The sequence below is a fragment of the Asterias rubens genome, chromosome 5 (genome assembly GCF_902459465.1).
Source record: "Asterias rubens chromosome 5, eAstRub1.3, whole genome shotgun sequence".
NCBI lineage: Eukaryota > Metazoa > Echinodermata > Asteroidea > Forcipulatida > Asteriidae > Asterias > Asterias rubens.
This window is the reverse complement of record NC_047066.1, coordinates 5573811-5590545: the sequence shown is the minus strand read 5'-3', so window position 1 is coordinate 5590545 and position 16735 is coordinate 5573811. Positions and strand designations below refer to the sequence as shown.

Here is a 16735-nt window from a genome sequence, read left to right as displayed (position 1 = left end):
ATTTAATGTGGAAATAAATGCTACTTTGAATTGAATTGACTTGAGTTGAATGCTGGAACCATAACAGGATGTTCACATCCAATTAAATTCACTCCTGATTTGAACAGACCTACGTGTTCAATGGATTGCACCCATAACCAACAAAGGCCATTCAGTGAGAAAATGATTAATCAAGTTTATTCATTGAGGAGCCCTCAATTGTCATCTACTACAACGACCATGTCATGCGGAATATATATCGCACCGCTTCACCCCCATGTTCCGTTCCATCGCGAGAATGTGTGTACACGGCGCACTCTGTTAAATACAAATGAGTCCATGCATAATGTACACTGTAGCATTTAAACTTGGTGGAGAAATATTATACATGCAGCCTTAGGCGATGAATTAATGGCAAATTGGGTTGTCTCTAATGCCAGAGCGACGGCAGACTGGGGGATTGTGGTATTTGCATGGATGCCACGGACCCTGGCGTACATGTACGTCAGGCGCAGATATTCTCAGGAGTCGAGAGTGGAGAGTAATGCATATCAGTTTTAAATTAAAGTATTCTAATTGGGTTTGATTTCCGAAGAACTGTTTTGTATTATTAGCATGCTCAGGTTTGCTTTACCACTAAAAAGTCTTGGGACTTGTTCCCTACCAATTGTTTCTTAGCAAACATGTTTTTGCTAAGCACTATTTCCTTCTTAAACAGCTTTGTGTATAATTATAGACAAGAGTCTTTTAAACACAGACAAATTGTGCTTACCAGGAAATGGTTTCCAGCCAAAATACCTTTATCATAAACCACACTTTTAGCAACTGGTTTCCTGCTTTTATATTTTCTTAGCAGACAATTTTGGGTAAATGAAATATTGATATCTGAAACAAAAAGTCGCATCCCCTTAAAGTCATCCCCTGGCTGCCGCTTCCCAGGTTGTATCGTAATTTGGGTGTGATCCCTGGCTACACGGCAGTTAACAGTTGTATGGCTTCTGACTGGCACCCCCGAACAAAGATATTGACAAAATAGGGACACTGCCAACATAGGGCTAGATAGCTCAGTTGGTAGAGAGCCAGCACGTTAATCCGGAGGTCGTTGGTTCGAATCCCACTCTAGTCAATTCTTTGTTCAACCCCAAAAATCAGACAATTTTGCTAAAAAGTAATATTTTCTGCTTTAACGTCTTTATAAAATTGGGTCCTCTGTTTTGGTTTTATCATGTGTTTGAAGCTTTGCTTTGTAGATAATGTGTTTTTTAAAATTTAAATCAGTTCGCGCGATGAGGACCATAAAACTGTCCTTATCTTGCTGGAATTAATGATCCTGATAAATTTCTTGAGTTTTTTACTGAGTAGAACCAGCCATAGTATTATTATTACTTTTTGTATTGAGGAGTTCCTTACTCATTTCAGGTTAAAAACAAACAATTTTGTAAAGTGTTTTTCCCTGCCTTCTTTTTTTAACTTGCAGGGGTGAAACATACATGATAGGGAACTGTATTCAAAGTCAAAATGAACACACACAAAAAACGTGATTGTGTGGGCATGCATGTCTATACGCATTCAAATCGAGGTCCTTAACAAAAGGGATCCGGGAAAAAGTCACACCGAGGACGTCCTGGATTCGATTTTGTGTACAAATCCAATGGGGACGTCTGAAACAATGGGAGAACAAAGAGAAGCCCTCGGTTTGACACCATAATCAAACACAGCTGCGTGCTCTGCTGACAACTTTTATGCAAGAACTTCAAAGTTTACTTATTTGCTTTTGTATAAGCACATTTTTATGACTGTTTGTCCTGCTGATAATGTACTGCAAACCTCTTAACAATAAATAGTTTGGGTTTGCTGCTGGTACTTGTTGAGTGCTTGTGTGAAAAGCCTGGAAGGTTTGTGTAAAGTAACTGTCTGGCTTAGAAGCCTAGTTTTATAACTCTCCTTCATTGACCACTTTAATAAAGTCAACTCTAAACAATCCCTTTATGTATTGCACTGTTATGTTTGCTCATGGAGGAAGGAAGAGCCTCCATGGTTTGCCACACTGGACGTTTTGGGAGTCAAATTTCATGGACAAATATTGTAAGAGTGAGAACGCTGCATCGCCTAAAATGCACACTACAATGTACACTGTTTAAAAACACGGGGACATTGACTGCCAAAATGACTCAACCATGATTATTGTGATGATGACGTCAAGTGATTTGGTTCAGTATACCCACTTTTCAAGGGTTACAATGACATTCTTCTTTCCAGACATTCTTCTTTCCTGTTTCTAAAACTCTGTTTTTGTTGTTACTTGCCGTAGGTAGACTGAAGACAAGTTGAGCGATCCACAGAAGCATTCTGATTACCTCCAGTTCTACTACTACGTCGCCTTAATGACAGCCTCAACTTGTCGCCATGGCATTGGTGCTATTTGTCGTCGCCATCTTGGTATATCTGGTTCTCCACCAGATGTACGAGACTCCTACGGGACAGCAGCAACATCCGAAGCACACCCAGAAGCGGGAGTTGAAGTTCAACGAGACCAGCATCTTCGAGAAGCTGGGCCTGACATTCAACCAGTGCCCGACGTTCATGTCGTTTGTGGACAAGTTCAACACGTTCGACCAGGTGGCTGAGGCTATCAAGATGGCCGGCCTGGAGAGGAGTGAGCTCATCATCGGCGTTGACTTCAGCGCCAGCAATGAGTGGCAGGGGCGGAGCGTCTTTGCCTCACGGTGTCTTCATGACGTGACGAACTGGAGAACGTTCAACCCTTATCAGAGGGTCTTAACAATTATTGGTGCTACCCTGGAGCGTTTTGACTCTGATCACCTCATACCGGTTTACGGCTTTGGGGATGTCAATAGTAAAGACTCGACGGTCTTTTCGTTAAAACCAGACGGCGAGCCTTGCTACGGGTTCGAAGACGTCCTGGACTGCTACAACAGGGCATGCCCGATCATTCAGAGAAGCGGCCCAACAAGTTTAGTACCCATTATAAATAAAGCTATCGATACCGTTAAAGAGAAACCAACTTATCACCTTCTGATGATCCTCACTGATGGACAGTTGGACGATAGCGACAAGAACGCTGACGCCATCGTCAGAGCCTCAGATTTCCCCATCAGCATTGTAGTTGTGGGTCTCGGAGACGGTCCGTGGTACGCCATGGAGCATTTCGACGACAACCTTCCCATGCGTAGATTCGACAACTTCCAGTTTGTGAACTTCCATCAGGTCTGCAGCAAAGCGAAGTACTCCGAGGCGGCCTTCGCTCTACACGTCTTGATGGAGATTCCGGATCAGTACAAAGCAATCTGCAACTTGGGATATCTCAGAAATCAACCCGGTGTTGAACGCCTCACCGTCGACAAAGTGAACAGGCTCCAACATGAAGAGACGGAGTTTCACGGACTTCAGCGCAGTGAGGAGCTGGTCTCCATCAGCCCAGATATTGTCCCGGTCTTGACCAAGAGACCGAGCAAGAGACTCGTCAACAAATGTTCAATTCGTAAATCCCAGAGGAGATGAGGAAACCAGATCGACGTGAGTAGTTGGTAAGCTGGGATAGTTTTACAGTGTCTTCATTACAATTTATTCCCTTTCTGATTGTGCTATTATTATCATTATTATGGAAACTAAAAACTTCTGCAAATATGTAAAAAAACACTCCTTTTATGATGCAAAATTATCCTTGTTCATCCTGAACCTCGATTTCTACTTCCGCGAAAATTACCTCATCTGAGTTTCAGTGTAATTTTGTAGTGGAATATTTGATAACATCTTTTATGTGTAACATCCTCCGTCAAACTATAGCGCCAATAAACAGTGTACTATAAAATGTCAAAGTTAACAAAAATAACCAAAATATCAATCTTACTGCCCCAGTTACAATCTTTCTCTCAGTGTAAATTTTTGACGGAAATTCAATTTTCTTTTACATGACTGTCATGTAAGGGCAACGCACGGCAAGACATTTTAAATGACATTACATTTCATTACAACCCATATTCAAGAAGGATTGAGGTTAAGAGAAGATTAACCCAATTCCTGGGAAGATTATTTTTGCATGTATCTGCCTGGAGACTACTTGAAAGATGGCAGTTGCCTTTTTTTGCTTCCTGTGTTCGCAACGATATTTGGTCAATAAATGAATGCATTATTTTACTACTCAAACAGTGTAACAATGATTAAGTAAGCACACAAAGGGGGACACAAGACAAACGCAATGCTTTATATGAAAGAGCTAAAACTCATTGTCAGGCCTGTATGCTTCGTTTTTTAATAGGGCAAGGGCACCAAGGCATTTTCTCTTTGGCAAAGGGCACCCTATGAGGAAATTGTAAATTTCTACTGGAGCATTTCAAGGGCACCAAGGCAATGACCAGGGGGCAACGGAGGCAATCGCCTCCATTGCCTCCGTGAAGTATCAGGCCTGCATTGTGGATTAGGGCAGTATACAGACATTGAACCTTGGACCCATCAGAGTAAAGCCGAGCAGCACAGTCTAGTAGGCATTATACATGTAATGTCTATCCTTTGTAAACACATGTAAGTACTGCAGTTTGGCCACAACAGTATCTGAATCGTTTATGCTGCCAAGGAAGCCAGATTTTATACCCACATTTACATGTATCTGATATGTTTTTTTTTGGATCGGTCGAGTTGGTCTTTGAAAAGCGTTTGTAACCGTTTTTTATAAAATGCATGGGTAGAAAGTTGTTGTAAAAGTAGAATACAATGATCTACACAAATATGCCTCGAAATTGCGTGGTTTTCCTTTTACCTCATCGACTAACACAGTCAGCCATTGGTTTGACTCCCATAATAGGTCGACCGTGTTAGTTCGCAAAGTAAAAGGAAAACCACGCAATTTTGAGGCAAATTAGTCAGGATCACTGTATTCTACTTTTAAAATATCTTTCTAACCAATGCATTGTAAAACAAACGGTTACAAACGCTTTTCATTGACCAACTCGTCCGATCCAAGGCAACGTGTCCCTTTAATGGCCTGACGAATACAACCTGCAAGTCTTTCTCTTAGGCATAACTCCTCTAACCACTGTTGGGCAAAATTTGATAGAGCTGCTTTTTAAAAGCAGAACTTATTGTTTAACAATTGTCTGCTAAGCAGAAATGAGCAGGACACCAGCAATGTGACATGGTAGTTTGGCTGGTAACCTTGCTCTGTCTGGTAAGCATATTTTGGTCATGCTTAGCAACTTTTTTGTGCTTAAGCAGCTCTATGAAATTTGGCCATGGGTTTGATGAAAAGTCGTTATAAAAAAAAGCTACTTAATAATAAATTGAAAGTGTGCCCTATTTTACCTTGGAGCTCAAACCACAATGATCTTATTCAAACAATACACTACAGGAAAAGCAAATTTACTAAGCGGAGTATTGCGATCGTTTGATGTGTTGATATAGCGGATCCATCTCGCCATGTGCTAACATTACAGAACGTGCTCCTATATAGACATTGTTGGTTTGTTTGCTGTATCCATTCTACTCAGGGACGCTGCTCAATTATTTGTTCCGTTTTCTGTGAAATTGTTCATTAAAGGCACTAGACACTGTTGGTAATTACTCAAACTAATTTTTAGCAAAGAAACTTACTTGGTAACGAGCAATGGAGAGATGTTGATAGTAACAAGCACTGTGAGAAAGGGCTCTTTCTGAAGTAAAATAGTTTTTGAGAAAGAGGTAACTTCGATGACCAATTGAGCCCAAATTTTCACAGGTTTGTTATTTTATGCGTATGTTGGGATATACCAAGTGAGAATACTGGTCTTTGAGAATTACCAAACGTCTCCAGTGCCTTTAATGTTCAATTTTGGGCATTCTAACGAGTCTATATAAGCCATGGGGAGACTAGGATGTGATTGATAACTGCAGTGAAAGTAATTGCAGGTTAAATGTGTATCATCAATCAAAAGCGAGAAAATGTTTGTTATAGAGAGCGATAGCAAGAGTATATAGCAACCAGGGCCCAAATTCAAACGACTTTCTGCTTAGCAGAAATGAGCAGAATGCCCGTTGCAAATTGTATAGACCTTTATCATGCTGTCACCATCTTGGTCATGTTCCCTGTTTCCAATAACAGTAATGTATGCTAACATTCATTGCGCATGGCACCAGAGTACTATTTCAGCCAGCCTCAGTTTGGTTAAAGTGAGTTGGAATGGAGTAAAACCAAGATGGCCACCCTGTGATAAAAGTCTATTCACGATGCTGTTATGGCGCAATTGCTCTGTTTGATGATGTAATGAATTAGTAATAACAAATTAATTTACCCAATGGCTCATTATAGTTTATGATGTTATTTGCCTCAGGGGGTATATAATGCTTTGAAAGCTTACTTAACAACGGACAACTGCACGCAGAAATAGCCTTGAAATTAGCTGAAAGCTACCATGGACATATCTATAATGGAAAATCCAGAATAATTACAGAATTATAGAGGTGGCCTCAATCAATTAGTGGCTTTATGAGTTGCATCGAGGCACGTTCTGCTTTGTCTATAAACACAGTACAAGGACATCAACCACTGAACCATCTATACCTAATGTTTCTGATGTAAACAAACTATAATGGCAAAAAAAGCCACAAGCAAATTTTGGTGCCAATTCACCCCTTAAGTATAAACCTTTGATTTTTTGAACTGTTCAATTGTTTTAATTCTATTTAAATGTTGATGTATATGGTTGGCCTAAAACTAACAAATTTCATTTAAAAAGGTCACATTTTTTAGATATCGCTGAAAATCTGTATAATAATCCCTATTAAGAATGACACAATCTTAGATCATCAATGACATATTTTTTGCCTTTTCGAGAGTGATTTCCAAACTTTTTTTTTAACCAATTCTCCCAAAAATTGTTGCCCTAATTATTTAGAAAACATTTTTCAAGGAAAGTTTTCTACACAATCGTGTCTCTCAAATTGTTTTTTCCCCCCTTATTTTTGCTTCTATGGAATGGACTTCCGTCACTGTACTGGTAAAAGAATTGCCTCATATGTCCACCCAACATTTTCTTCTTTCCCCTTCCCTTTAACCTTCCCCCACCCCCTTCCCCCATCCCTTTCCCCTTCCCCCTTCCCCCACCCCCTTCCCCCACCCACACTCTCTCCCCTTGCTTTGATCTAACTCAGTGGAGCAAGGTGCCCCGTAGCCAAATACCCAATCATACACACACCCTATCCCTTCCCATTAGACACGTGTACATACATACATGAAGTACAAGGGGTAAATACCATCTGCCTAGGGGAGGATTGTGCTCGATCAATAACGCAATTTGAATCAATGAATTCTGAATCTTGTCTGCATAACCAGATACAATATAGACGAACAATTCAGATGACACATTTAAGTCTGGTACATACTTCCTGTGAGTGCAAATGTGAAGCGAATTTTTACATCACATGGCTACTTTCGCAGAGAATGTTTCTTAGGAGTTGTGCACAAGTCACTTTTTGCAAATTATTCCTTGCGATTTAATGATGTCATTCGTAGCAAGTACATGAAGCCTACATTGTAGGAATGGTGCTAAAATTTTGACAGGTCATTATTATTATCAGCTACTTTTTGTCAACAAGCGTTTCACCGTGGAAAGCATCTCTTAAAATTGCAATAGATGTAATTGAAGAAATTAGTATTTTAGATAAAACTGCACTTTGGGCTTATTATTTGTTTTCATTTAATTGCTCGATATGTGGCATGGTGTAATGTTCCACCAATGCTCCCCTTTTGTCTTTATTGTGTTCTGTGAATCTCTGAAATTCTGTTGTGAATTTTCAGGGTAGGGGTGGTATACTGATGTACAATCAGAGAAAAGTGTGTTTGAGTACAAGAACATTTGAAATTCCCCCTTCTTTTTAAGTGGAAAAAAAACCAAACATTTGGGCATGGTATGCTATAAAATGCATACCATGGTGGTTGATGGTAAGGATACTGGAAACATTCTTCTATCATCACTCACAATGAACTTCTCAAACCATAATCAAACTAGATTGAATTTTCTATGAAATTTCAATGAAATACACTTCCCTTCGTATGATCAGTTTGTCTCTAAAATTAATCTTTATAAGCTTCTTTTGACTGCTGCCGATCGTTCATATTGATAGTTGAATTTATTTGTTTGGAGTAGACAAAGCAGACCTCGGACTATTATGAAATAATTAAATTTAAGGAAATTGTTTTTAATTGGAAAACCAATTTGATTACATTGGATGTTAAATGCTGAAAATGTTGACCTTTATGTGTATTACATACATGTACATGTTTAGGTATAAGTCTGTATGCCTCTTTCAATGGGTGTTTGTGTTAGGGATGAGATTATAAAATCCCCTTATATTTTAGACACAGAACCACCCAGATGCTACAACACATTAAAGGAACACGTTGCCATGGATCGGTCGAGTTGGTCTTTGAAAAGCGTTCTGTAACCGTTTGTTATAAAATGCATATGGGTAGAAAGATGTTGTAAAAGTAGAATACACTGATCTACACAAATATGCCTCGAAATTGCATGGTTTTCTGTTTACCTCGTCGACTAACACGGTCGGCCATTTACAATGTATGTTGACTCCCATAAATGGCGGACTGTGTTAGTTCGCGACGTAAAAGGAAAACCGTGCAATTTTGAGTGATACTTGTATGGACCATTATATTCTACTTTTAAAACATTTCTAACCATATGCATTTCATAACAAACGGTTTCAAAGACCAACTCAGCCGATCCAAGGCAACGTGTTCCTTTAAAGTTAGTAGACATGGTAGAGTGCATGGTTTGTATACTAAAGTCTTTCATGTGTCTTTTTCTATTACCAAGGGAAGCCCTTGAATTGCAATATTATGTGTACAAGTAGGTCACAATTACGCATCATTTTATTCTTTTAGCACGAACAGCAGTTATTTTGCAGGGTATCATTTTAAGTTAAGTTATTTTGTCAATTGAACTGCCCTCTGTTGGTGTCAAGTTACAGTTGCACATGTAGTGGTCATTGGTCCTTCTACTTGTACATGTATATCCTCTAAAGTGAAGGATTCATCATACTTATATCATACATACATGTATATTTGTAACGCGCTTTTACATCAAGATCAAAGCGCTGAAAAGAGCAAAACCATCATTTTTATATCTGATATAAGTGAGTTTTGAGAGATTTTGTAAACAATGTCAAAGAGTTACAATTTCTGATGCGTACTGGGAGGTTGTTCCATATTCAGAAGAATAGGGGTTGAATTAAAGGCAAATAACGTTTGCTTATCACTGATTTAGGCATACCAATCTTATCCGAGCCTGGAATTTTCATCTATGAAAGGCTAAGGCCTTTTTCATTTTTGCAAAGGGCACTTCCATTGGAAAATCTCATAGTCAATTGGAAACGTTTGAAGGGGGACGAGAACGCCAAAACCAGGGGCAACGGGCCTTCTTGGCCTCAGAGCATTTTATTCCTGCCCTGCAAGTTCAAACATCATGTGTGAAGTTACAGAGTCTTGCATTGTAATCATGGCGGAGGATGAACAGTATGATGGGGGTGGTTTGGGATCAAGAAATCTTACTTTGGGTCAAGTTGATGTGTCTTTTTACAACATAGTGCAGAATCAACCCTTCCCTTGTAATATGTTTATTGCACATAGCACGTGTGCACTAACATTTTGGGTGGCAAAATGAAGGAACATCGCAATTTTCATGGGAAGGGTCTATTGTAAATGTAGACTGCTCATGTTTTTCTTGACCTCTCCATTTTGTGCTCAACAGAGGGCGTTATCAGAATGTTTTGTAAAAAGTGTTTTGTTTGGATCAAAAACATGTTTGCATTGTTTTTTGTAAATAGTTGTTTTGTTTGGGTTGAAATCATGTTTGCTGCTTTGTAAATATTACAAAAAAATGTATAATTCTGTTTAAATTTGTAAATTATTTGATTAATAACGTAAGTTATAACCAAAAAATACAGTTCTATCTTTAAATTATGTGAAGAAAAGATTATAAAACATAATATTTTTTCTTTAATATGTTTCAGCTGATTTGATATCCATTGAAGTACTTATAACTATGTGTGCAGTTTAAATCATTTCTTAAAAAAAAAAAATCTTTAAATGAATTTAGTTAATATTTCAAGAACAGAATTGGGACATGTCTTACATGTAGTTATCCACTCGCTTAGATTTAAAAAATCTCTCAGCTCAGCAGTTCCTAAGGGACAAATCTATCTTCACCCCTTCAGAGGTCTTGACTCACTCCTTTTTTTTTTCCCGGATCTTTTTTTTCTTCCGATCTTTTTTTTTTTCTTCCGAGCTACACATGTATGTCTTGGCTCTAATGATTTTGATTTTGCTGGCATTTATTGTCACTTATCGGACTGGGAGAATGCTGGGTCGTGTCCGAGTTGACAGAGTGGTTTTGGCTAGATCGCTGTGAAGTGCTATTTTTCAATGCTTTGCAGCTGATAGCCATAGTCAAAGCCTAAGTCACTTGATTCAGGGTAAATAATGCTTTGTATTATATAACAGGCATGTTAGTTTGTTTTCCTATTTTAATATATTATTGTTCAGCCCTAAGAAAATCAGCAAAATTGCAACTTAATACATGTAGCCAGAAAATTGTTGTTTTCCCCCCCAAGGATCAAATATGCCTGTTATTAATAATAATATATTTTGTTTATTATTTGTTATAATTCTTCAGACTAAACAGTCCAGGGAAGGGCAAAAGCCTCCCAAAAGATTGAAAGATTTAGATGGTTACTTTTAAAAGCATAGTATTAATAATGTGGCAAAAGCATTGACGTTTCAATTTCGGAACCTATAAAAAAAAACTAGACCAGAGGTGTTTCCACCACAGCATTACAATCTATTGACTTTTAGTAGTATCTTCTTAATTCACAGCTTTTTGATTTAACAGAAACTGAAACTCTTCTCATATATAGGAAAAATACAATGATCATAAAGACTTATTAAATGAAATATTAGTGCATTGTAAAATGTTACCATCATGTGCAGTAATTTGAATTAAACAAGTTCAAATTTTTAAATGATCAATCAAATATTTGTGCAAGGTTTATCAACAATAACAAGAATGAAAATTGTATTCCTGTACATTTCCCCTTGAGTTGTCATAGAACATTTCCCCTCCATTTTCAATGCGAGCTTATAGAAAGGTTAAACAAACTTTCTAGATTATCTTAATTTAGGGCCCTTCATAAGAGTGAAGAAATTGCTTAAAATTGCACAAAATGGAGGACCATATCCTACATTGTATGTTCCACTGGCTGTAATTGCAAGAGGAAAATGATAATATTATTTGTTTTTAGACCACTACTCATTAATTGCAAAACACATGTGTTTTTGTGCATGAATGACCCTTGAAAAGAATAAGGAGCAATTCCAAACAGCAACATCTTTTAGCGATTTTGAAAGCATTGTGACCCTTTCACTTCCCACCACTGCTGGGAACTAAAAGTCTCATGGAACCCTCCTTAATGGAGTTGTAGCTTTATATCAATTCCCCCGCCCCTCACCCTCCCTTGCTGATTTTGTATAGACCCTGCTGCATTAAAGGCAGTGGACACTATTGGTAATTACTCAAAATAATTTTTAGCATAAAAATTTACTTGGTAACGAGAGATGGAGAGCTGTTGATAGTATAAAACATTGTGAGAAACGGCTCCCTCTGAAGTAATGTAGTTTTTGAGAAAGAAGTTATTTTACATGAATTTGATTTTGAGATCTCAGATTTAGAATTTGAGGTCTCGAAATCAAGCATCTGAAAGCACACAACTTCGTGTGACAAGTTTTTTTAGTTTTTTTTCATTCATATCTCGCAACTTCAATGACCAATTGAGCTCAGATTTTCACAGGTTTGTTATTTTATGCATAAGTTAAGATACACCAAGTGGGAAGACTGGTATTTGACAATTTCCAATAGTGTCCAGTGTCTTTAATAGATCAACCGCTGAGGTCTAAGAAAGTGGTGGAGAAAACATGTTTTGCATGTCACTCTCCTAAAGTTTTTTTGAAGTGAAATTCACTATATTCGCTTGAAACTTGGGACAAAACCATCTGCTGGTGTCACTTGTTTCGATTGATAAAGTGAAGTTCAATTGTCCATAGGTAAAATATGGGACTGCCAGTAACTATAGTCATGTTTTTCTTGGCGAGAGTTAGGCTACTGAGGGTTTGGGACTTCTACATTATTTGAAAATTGTACTATAAATTTTCATTTGAATACTAGGGGTAGTTATATCATAGAAGTTTAATAAATCACTGCCAAAGCTGCAATACTCTTTATGCTTATTAAAAGATAATTGAATTGTGATCATTCCTCATTGCTGGAAGTTTAATTGGACATTTGTGTTTAAACGTAGAGATAGTGTTGACAAATTGGATGCTGAAACTTGACTTTAGGGCATCCATTGTAAAAGAGTCATTTGTAATATAAGGCAGTTGTGCCAAATATTTACATTTAAATTTAACTTGCCAAATGCTAAATGGGATTTCACACCCAAAGAAAATGCTCTTGCTACTCCCTTGGTTCAGTGTCAAAATTGGTGGATAATTGTTTTTTCTTTTTTTTCGCAGAACTCAGGAAAGTACTGAGTACAGTGCTTATAACACAAATCGGTGCAAGGATAAACCAAAATGAATATAGACCTTTATCACTGTCTGGCCATCTTGATTTTACTCCATTCCAACTTATTGTAACCAAACTGAGGCTGGATGAAATAATAGGCTGGTCTGGTGCCATGCGCAATGAATGTTAGCATTCATTACTGTTATTGGAAAAAGGGAACATGACCGAAGATGGTGACAACGTGATAAAGGTATGTTGTTGGATATTGTTGGGTTGATTGATACAATAATACAAGTTCTTATTAAATGATTAAATTTATCTATATACTGGTATCTTTTGTTTAACGTCTTAAATGATTCTCTGATCAATTTTAATAGAATTTTCAAAGTCTCTGCAATGAAATAAGATGTTATGAAATGTTATGGATGGTCACATTTTTCACGATTCTTTAAATAATTTATTGATCTAACTACGAGAAAGAATGTATAGTGCCATAATAATATAATTTTTTTTTTCAAATCTTGTTATGTGGATGCAATCATATTTCTGTGATTGTATATTACTTTTTCTTAAATAGAGTGATTCGTTTCTCAAATATTGAGAACAATTTGTATCATTTGACGATACTTAAGAAATTTGATAAGTTGATAAATTATTGTTTGCTTCCTTAAAAGTATTTTTGTTTGGCAACTGAATTAGTTATCTCTTACAAAAAAAATTATAAGAACAAATTTATCATGGCAATTGTAAGAAATAATTCTGTATGAAATATTCTATTGTATTAATATTGATCATATTTTTCATGATTGTTTCAATAAAAAATCCTTTGTTTTGCAATTGAACTCCTGTTTTCTAGTGAGCATGTTCCTAAAAGTCTTGTGAAAATGTTTGTAATTAAGATGTTGAGAAAAAATAACCATAATGAATGTTATTTTGTTTTACCAATAGCAACGATGTGTTCAGGGCACTGTATACCCGGTACTTTCCAGATTCTTGTGGAAGAACCCACAACAACACGGGTATATTACGTGGGTGGGATCTGAACCAATGACCGTTACAATGCTAGAACCACTTTGTCTTACCACTAAACGAATAAGATTGGCCATTGGTTAGAGGCATTTAGAATGTTGCATTTTACCAGTGGCAGCGGGGAGGTACTCTAACAGTTTAATAGATGTTACATTTACATCAAGGATAAAGAATATTATTTGGTTTTACTCATACACAGATGTGTGTGAAGCACTCTACCAACTTGGCTATCTAGCCCAATGTTGGCAGATTTAAGCACTAAACTCAATACCCCCCCCCCCCCTTAAAGGCAGTGGACACTATTGGTAAATACTCAAAATAATTATGAGCACAAAATCTTAGTTGGTAACGAGTAATGGGGAGAGGATAGTATAAAACATTGAGAGAAATGGCTCCAACTGATGTAACGTAGTTTTCGAGAAAGAAGTAATTTTCCACGAATTTGATTTTGAGATCTCAGATTTAGAACTTGAGGTCTCGGAATCAAGCATCTGAATGCACACAACTTCGTGTGACCAGGATGTTTTTTTCTTTCATAGTTGTGTTGCAACTTCGACGACCAATTGAGCTCAAATTTTCACAGGTACAGGTATGTTATTTTATGCATGTTGAGATACACCAAGTGAGACGACTGGTCTTTGACAGTTACCAATAGTGTCCAGTGTCTTTAAACAAAAACCCAAAACGAACCCAAAACAATACCCCAAAGTGACCCCAAAACACATGCATATTACGTAGCTCGGGTTCGAACCCACAACCCCTGCCATTCTGGAGCAGATGTCTTACCACTGGTCTAATTCCTATTAAACAATTCAGCATTATAGATGATATGTACAGAGAAGTGAGAAACTATGTCAATTATTTAAAATGTTATCCACCATGACCAACACTCACAATTTATTTATTTCAATTATGCCTGGATTGTACACTCTAATTAAAAGGGTGGGATAAATTGCTACCAACCTAGAGGTGTCAGTTAAACAAGTCTTTATAGACCTTTGTTATGCAACATCACAACTTTGACAATGGTCCCAACTTTTCAAATTTTCTGAGGTATCTCTATGGAAAGCTTTGAATGAATACAAATAATTCATTTTTGTTTTTAACAAAATATTCTCCATTAAAATATCAATTTTTCTATCTTCTATTAGAGAAAGTAAAAGAATAAACTCTCATAGGAGACGAGCAGAGTATACTGTTCGAAGCGTTGAGACCCAACCGGCTCTTTTCAGAGCCAACACTCACCCTAAGAGACTTACACATGGTTGTACCCGCAAGTTCACTATTTATTTATAGTTTCTTCTTATGTCTCAACACCATGCAAAGCTTCAAACAATACTTCTCATAGGAATGTGATTAAGAATAAGTTAATTCTCGTATTCAAATCTCATCGTTCTAATATGTCTTGGCCAACTGTCTTGAAATCGAGTTCTCATGACAGGGTCATCACAATGTGGGTTCGAATCCTGGCTTTGACACTTGGAAAAGAATGTTACTATAATTTGTTGGTTCGAATCCTGGCTTTGACACTTGGAAAAGAATGTTACTATAATTTGTTGGTTCAAATCCTGGCTTCGACACTTGGAAAAAAATGTTACTACAATTTGTTGGTTCGAAAACTGGCTTTGACACTTGGAAAAGAATGTTACTATAATTTGTTGGTTCGAATCCTGGCTTTGACACTTGGACAAAAATGTTACTACAATTTGTTGGTTCGAATCCTGGCTTTGATACTTGGAAAAAAATGTAACTACAATTTGTTGGTTCGAATCCTGGCTTTGACACTTGGAAAAGAATGTTACTACAATTTGTTGGTTCGAATCCTGGCTTTGACACTTGGAAAAGAATGTTACTATAATTTGTTGGTTCGAATCCTGGCTTCGACACTTGGAAAAGAATGTTACTATAATTTGTTGGTTCAAATTCTGGCGTTGACACTTGGAAAAGAATGTTACTATAATTTGTTGGTTCGAATCCTGGCTTTGACACTTGGAAAAGAATTTTACTATAACTTGTTGGTTCGAATCCTGGCTTCGACACTTGGAAAAGAATGTTACTATAATTTGTTGGTTCGAATTCTGGCGTTGACACTTGGAAAAGAATGTTACTATAATTTGTTGGTTCGAATCCTGGCTTTGACACTTGGAAAAGAATTTTACTATAATTTGTTGGTTCGAATTCTGGCGTTGACACTTGGAAAAGAATGTTACTATAATCTGTTGGCTCTGTGCCTTAAGGTTGTTACATTCAAATTATATCTGTGACGATCAATAGGTCGCTTAATTGAAAACTTTGCATACAAAATCAAAATCAAAATCCACCAACAAATTATTGATTTAGAATGAAACTTTTTTTTACCAACAAATTTACTTTGGAGACCACTTAATTATTCAGGCCTCCAAACTATGCCAAAGCAATTTTCTAAAATCCATATATAACTGCAGTATCGACCATGCAGTCCCGAGCAGGAAAACCCTGAGGATCTTATGGAAATCTTGCAGACATCGTGAAACAACTCAAGCAGTCAAACATGTAATGACATTCTACCAGTAAATGTACTCTTGCAAACAATCTATTCATAAATGCTAGACTCTAAATCCTCTCTTCCAAAACAATAAATCTTTGAAATAAATCATTACTAACTTCAAAATTATTAAAAGGCTTAAAATTATTTTGATGATAACCAGTTACTCCTGGTTTAGACTCAATAGACCTAAAAACAAAAAGATTCCACACTATATGGTTTTTTCTAATTATCATGAAATATTCTAAAATTATAATACTGTACATACAAAATTAATCTTTTGGATAAGTCTTTTAGTAATATAAATAATAAAGTTCATCATCATCACTCAGCACCTATAATTAATTAATGGATCCTTGGGTTTTGTTGAGTTTGATCCAAAACAAAGAAATTAATACGGGTAAATACCTTCTCAAAGGGGCCGTTCAGAATCATCATTTTTCCGAAAGCTGTATTCCAATTTTCCAACTATTACACCCGCCCACCCATAATTTCAAAAACAAGATGGAAATATCTAAATATTGATAATTCTTGAACGGCTTCCAAGACATTCACAATAAGGTAAATAAGTTTCATTTTGATTTGTTTCTATCCACTTTAACCATTGAATCGAACTGGTACTAAATATTTGTAAAATATA

General features: G+C 36.9%; 1 protein-coding gene across 2 annotated transcripts in view; it reads left to right on the top strand.

Moving 5' to 3' along the window:
* LOC117290652 (E3 ubiquitin-protein ligase RGLG4-like) overlaps nt 1–4284 on the top strand; it is a 29291-nt gene extending 25007 nt beyond the window's left edge. For both annotated transcript variants that reach the window (XM_033772169.1, XM_033772170.1), the window contains exon 3: nt 2291–4284. In XM_033772169.1, coding sequence (XP_033628060.1) covers nt 2386–3501 — 1116 coding nt within the window. In that variant the 5' untranslated portion in view covers nt 2291–2385 and the 3' untranslated portion in view covers nt 3502–4284. The remainder of the gene's footprint in view (nt 1–2290) is intronic.
* Nucleotides 4285–16735: the final 12451 nt, after the last annotated feature.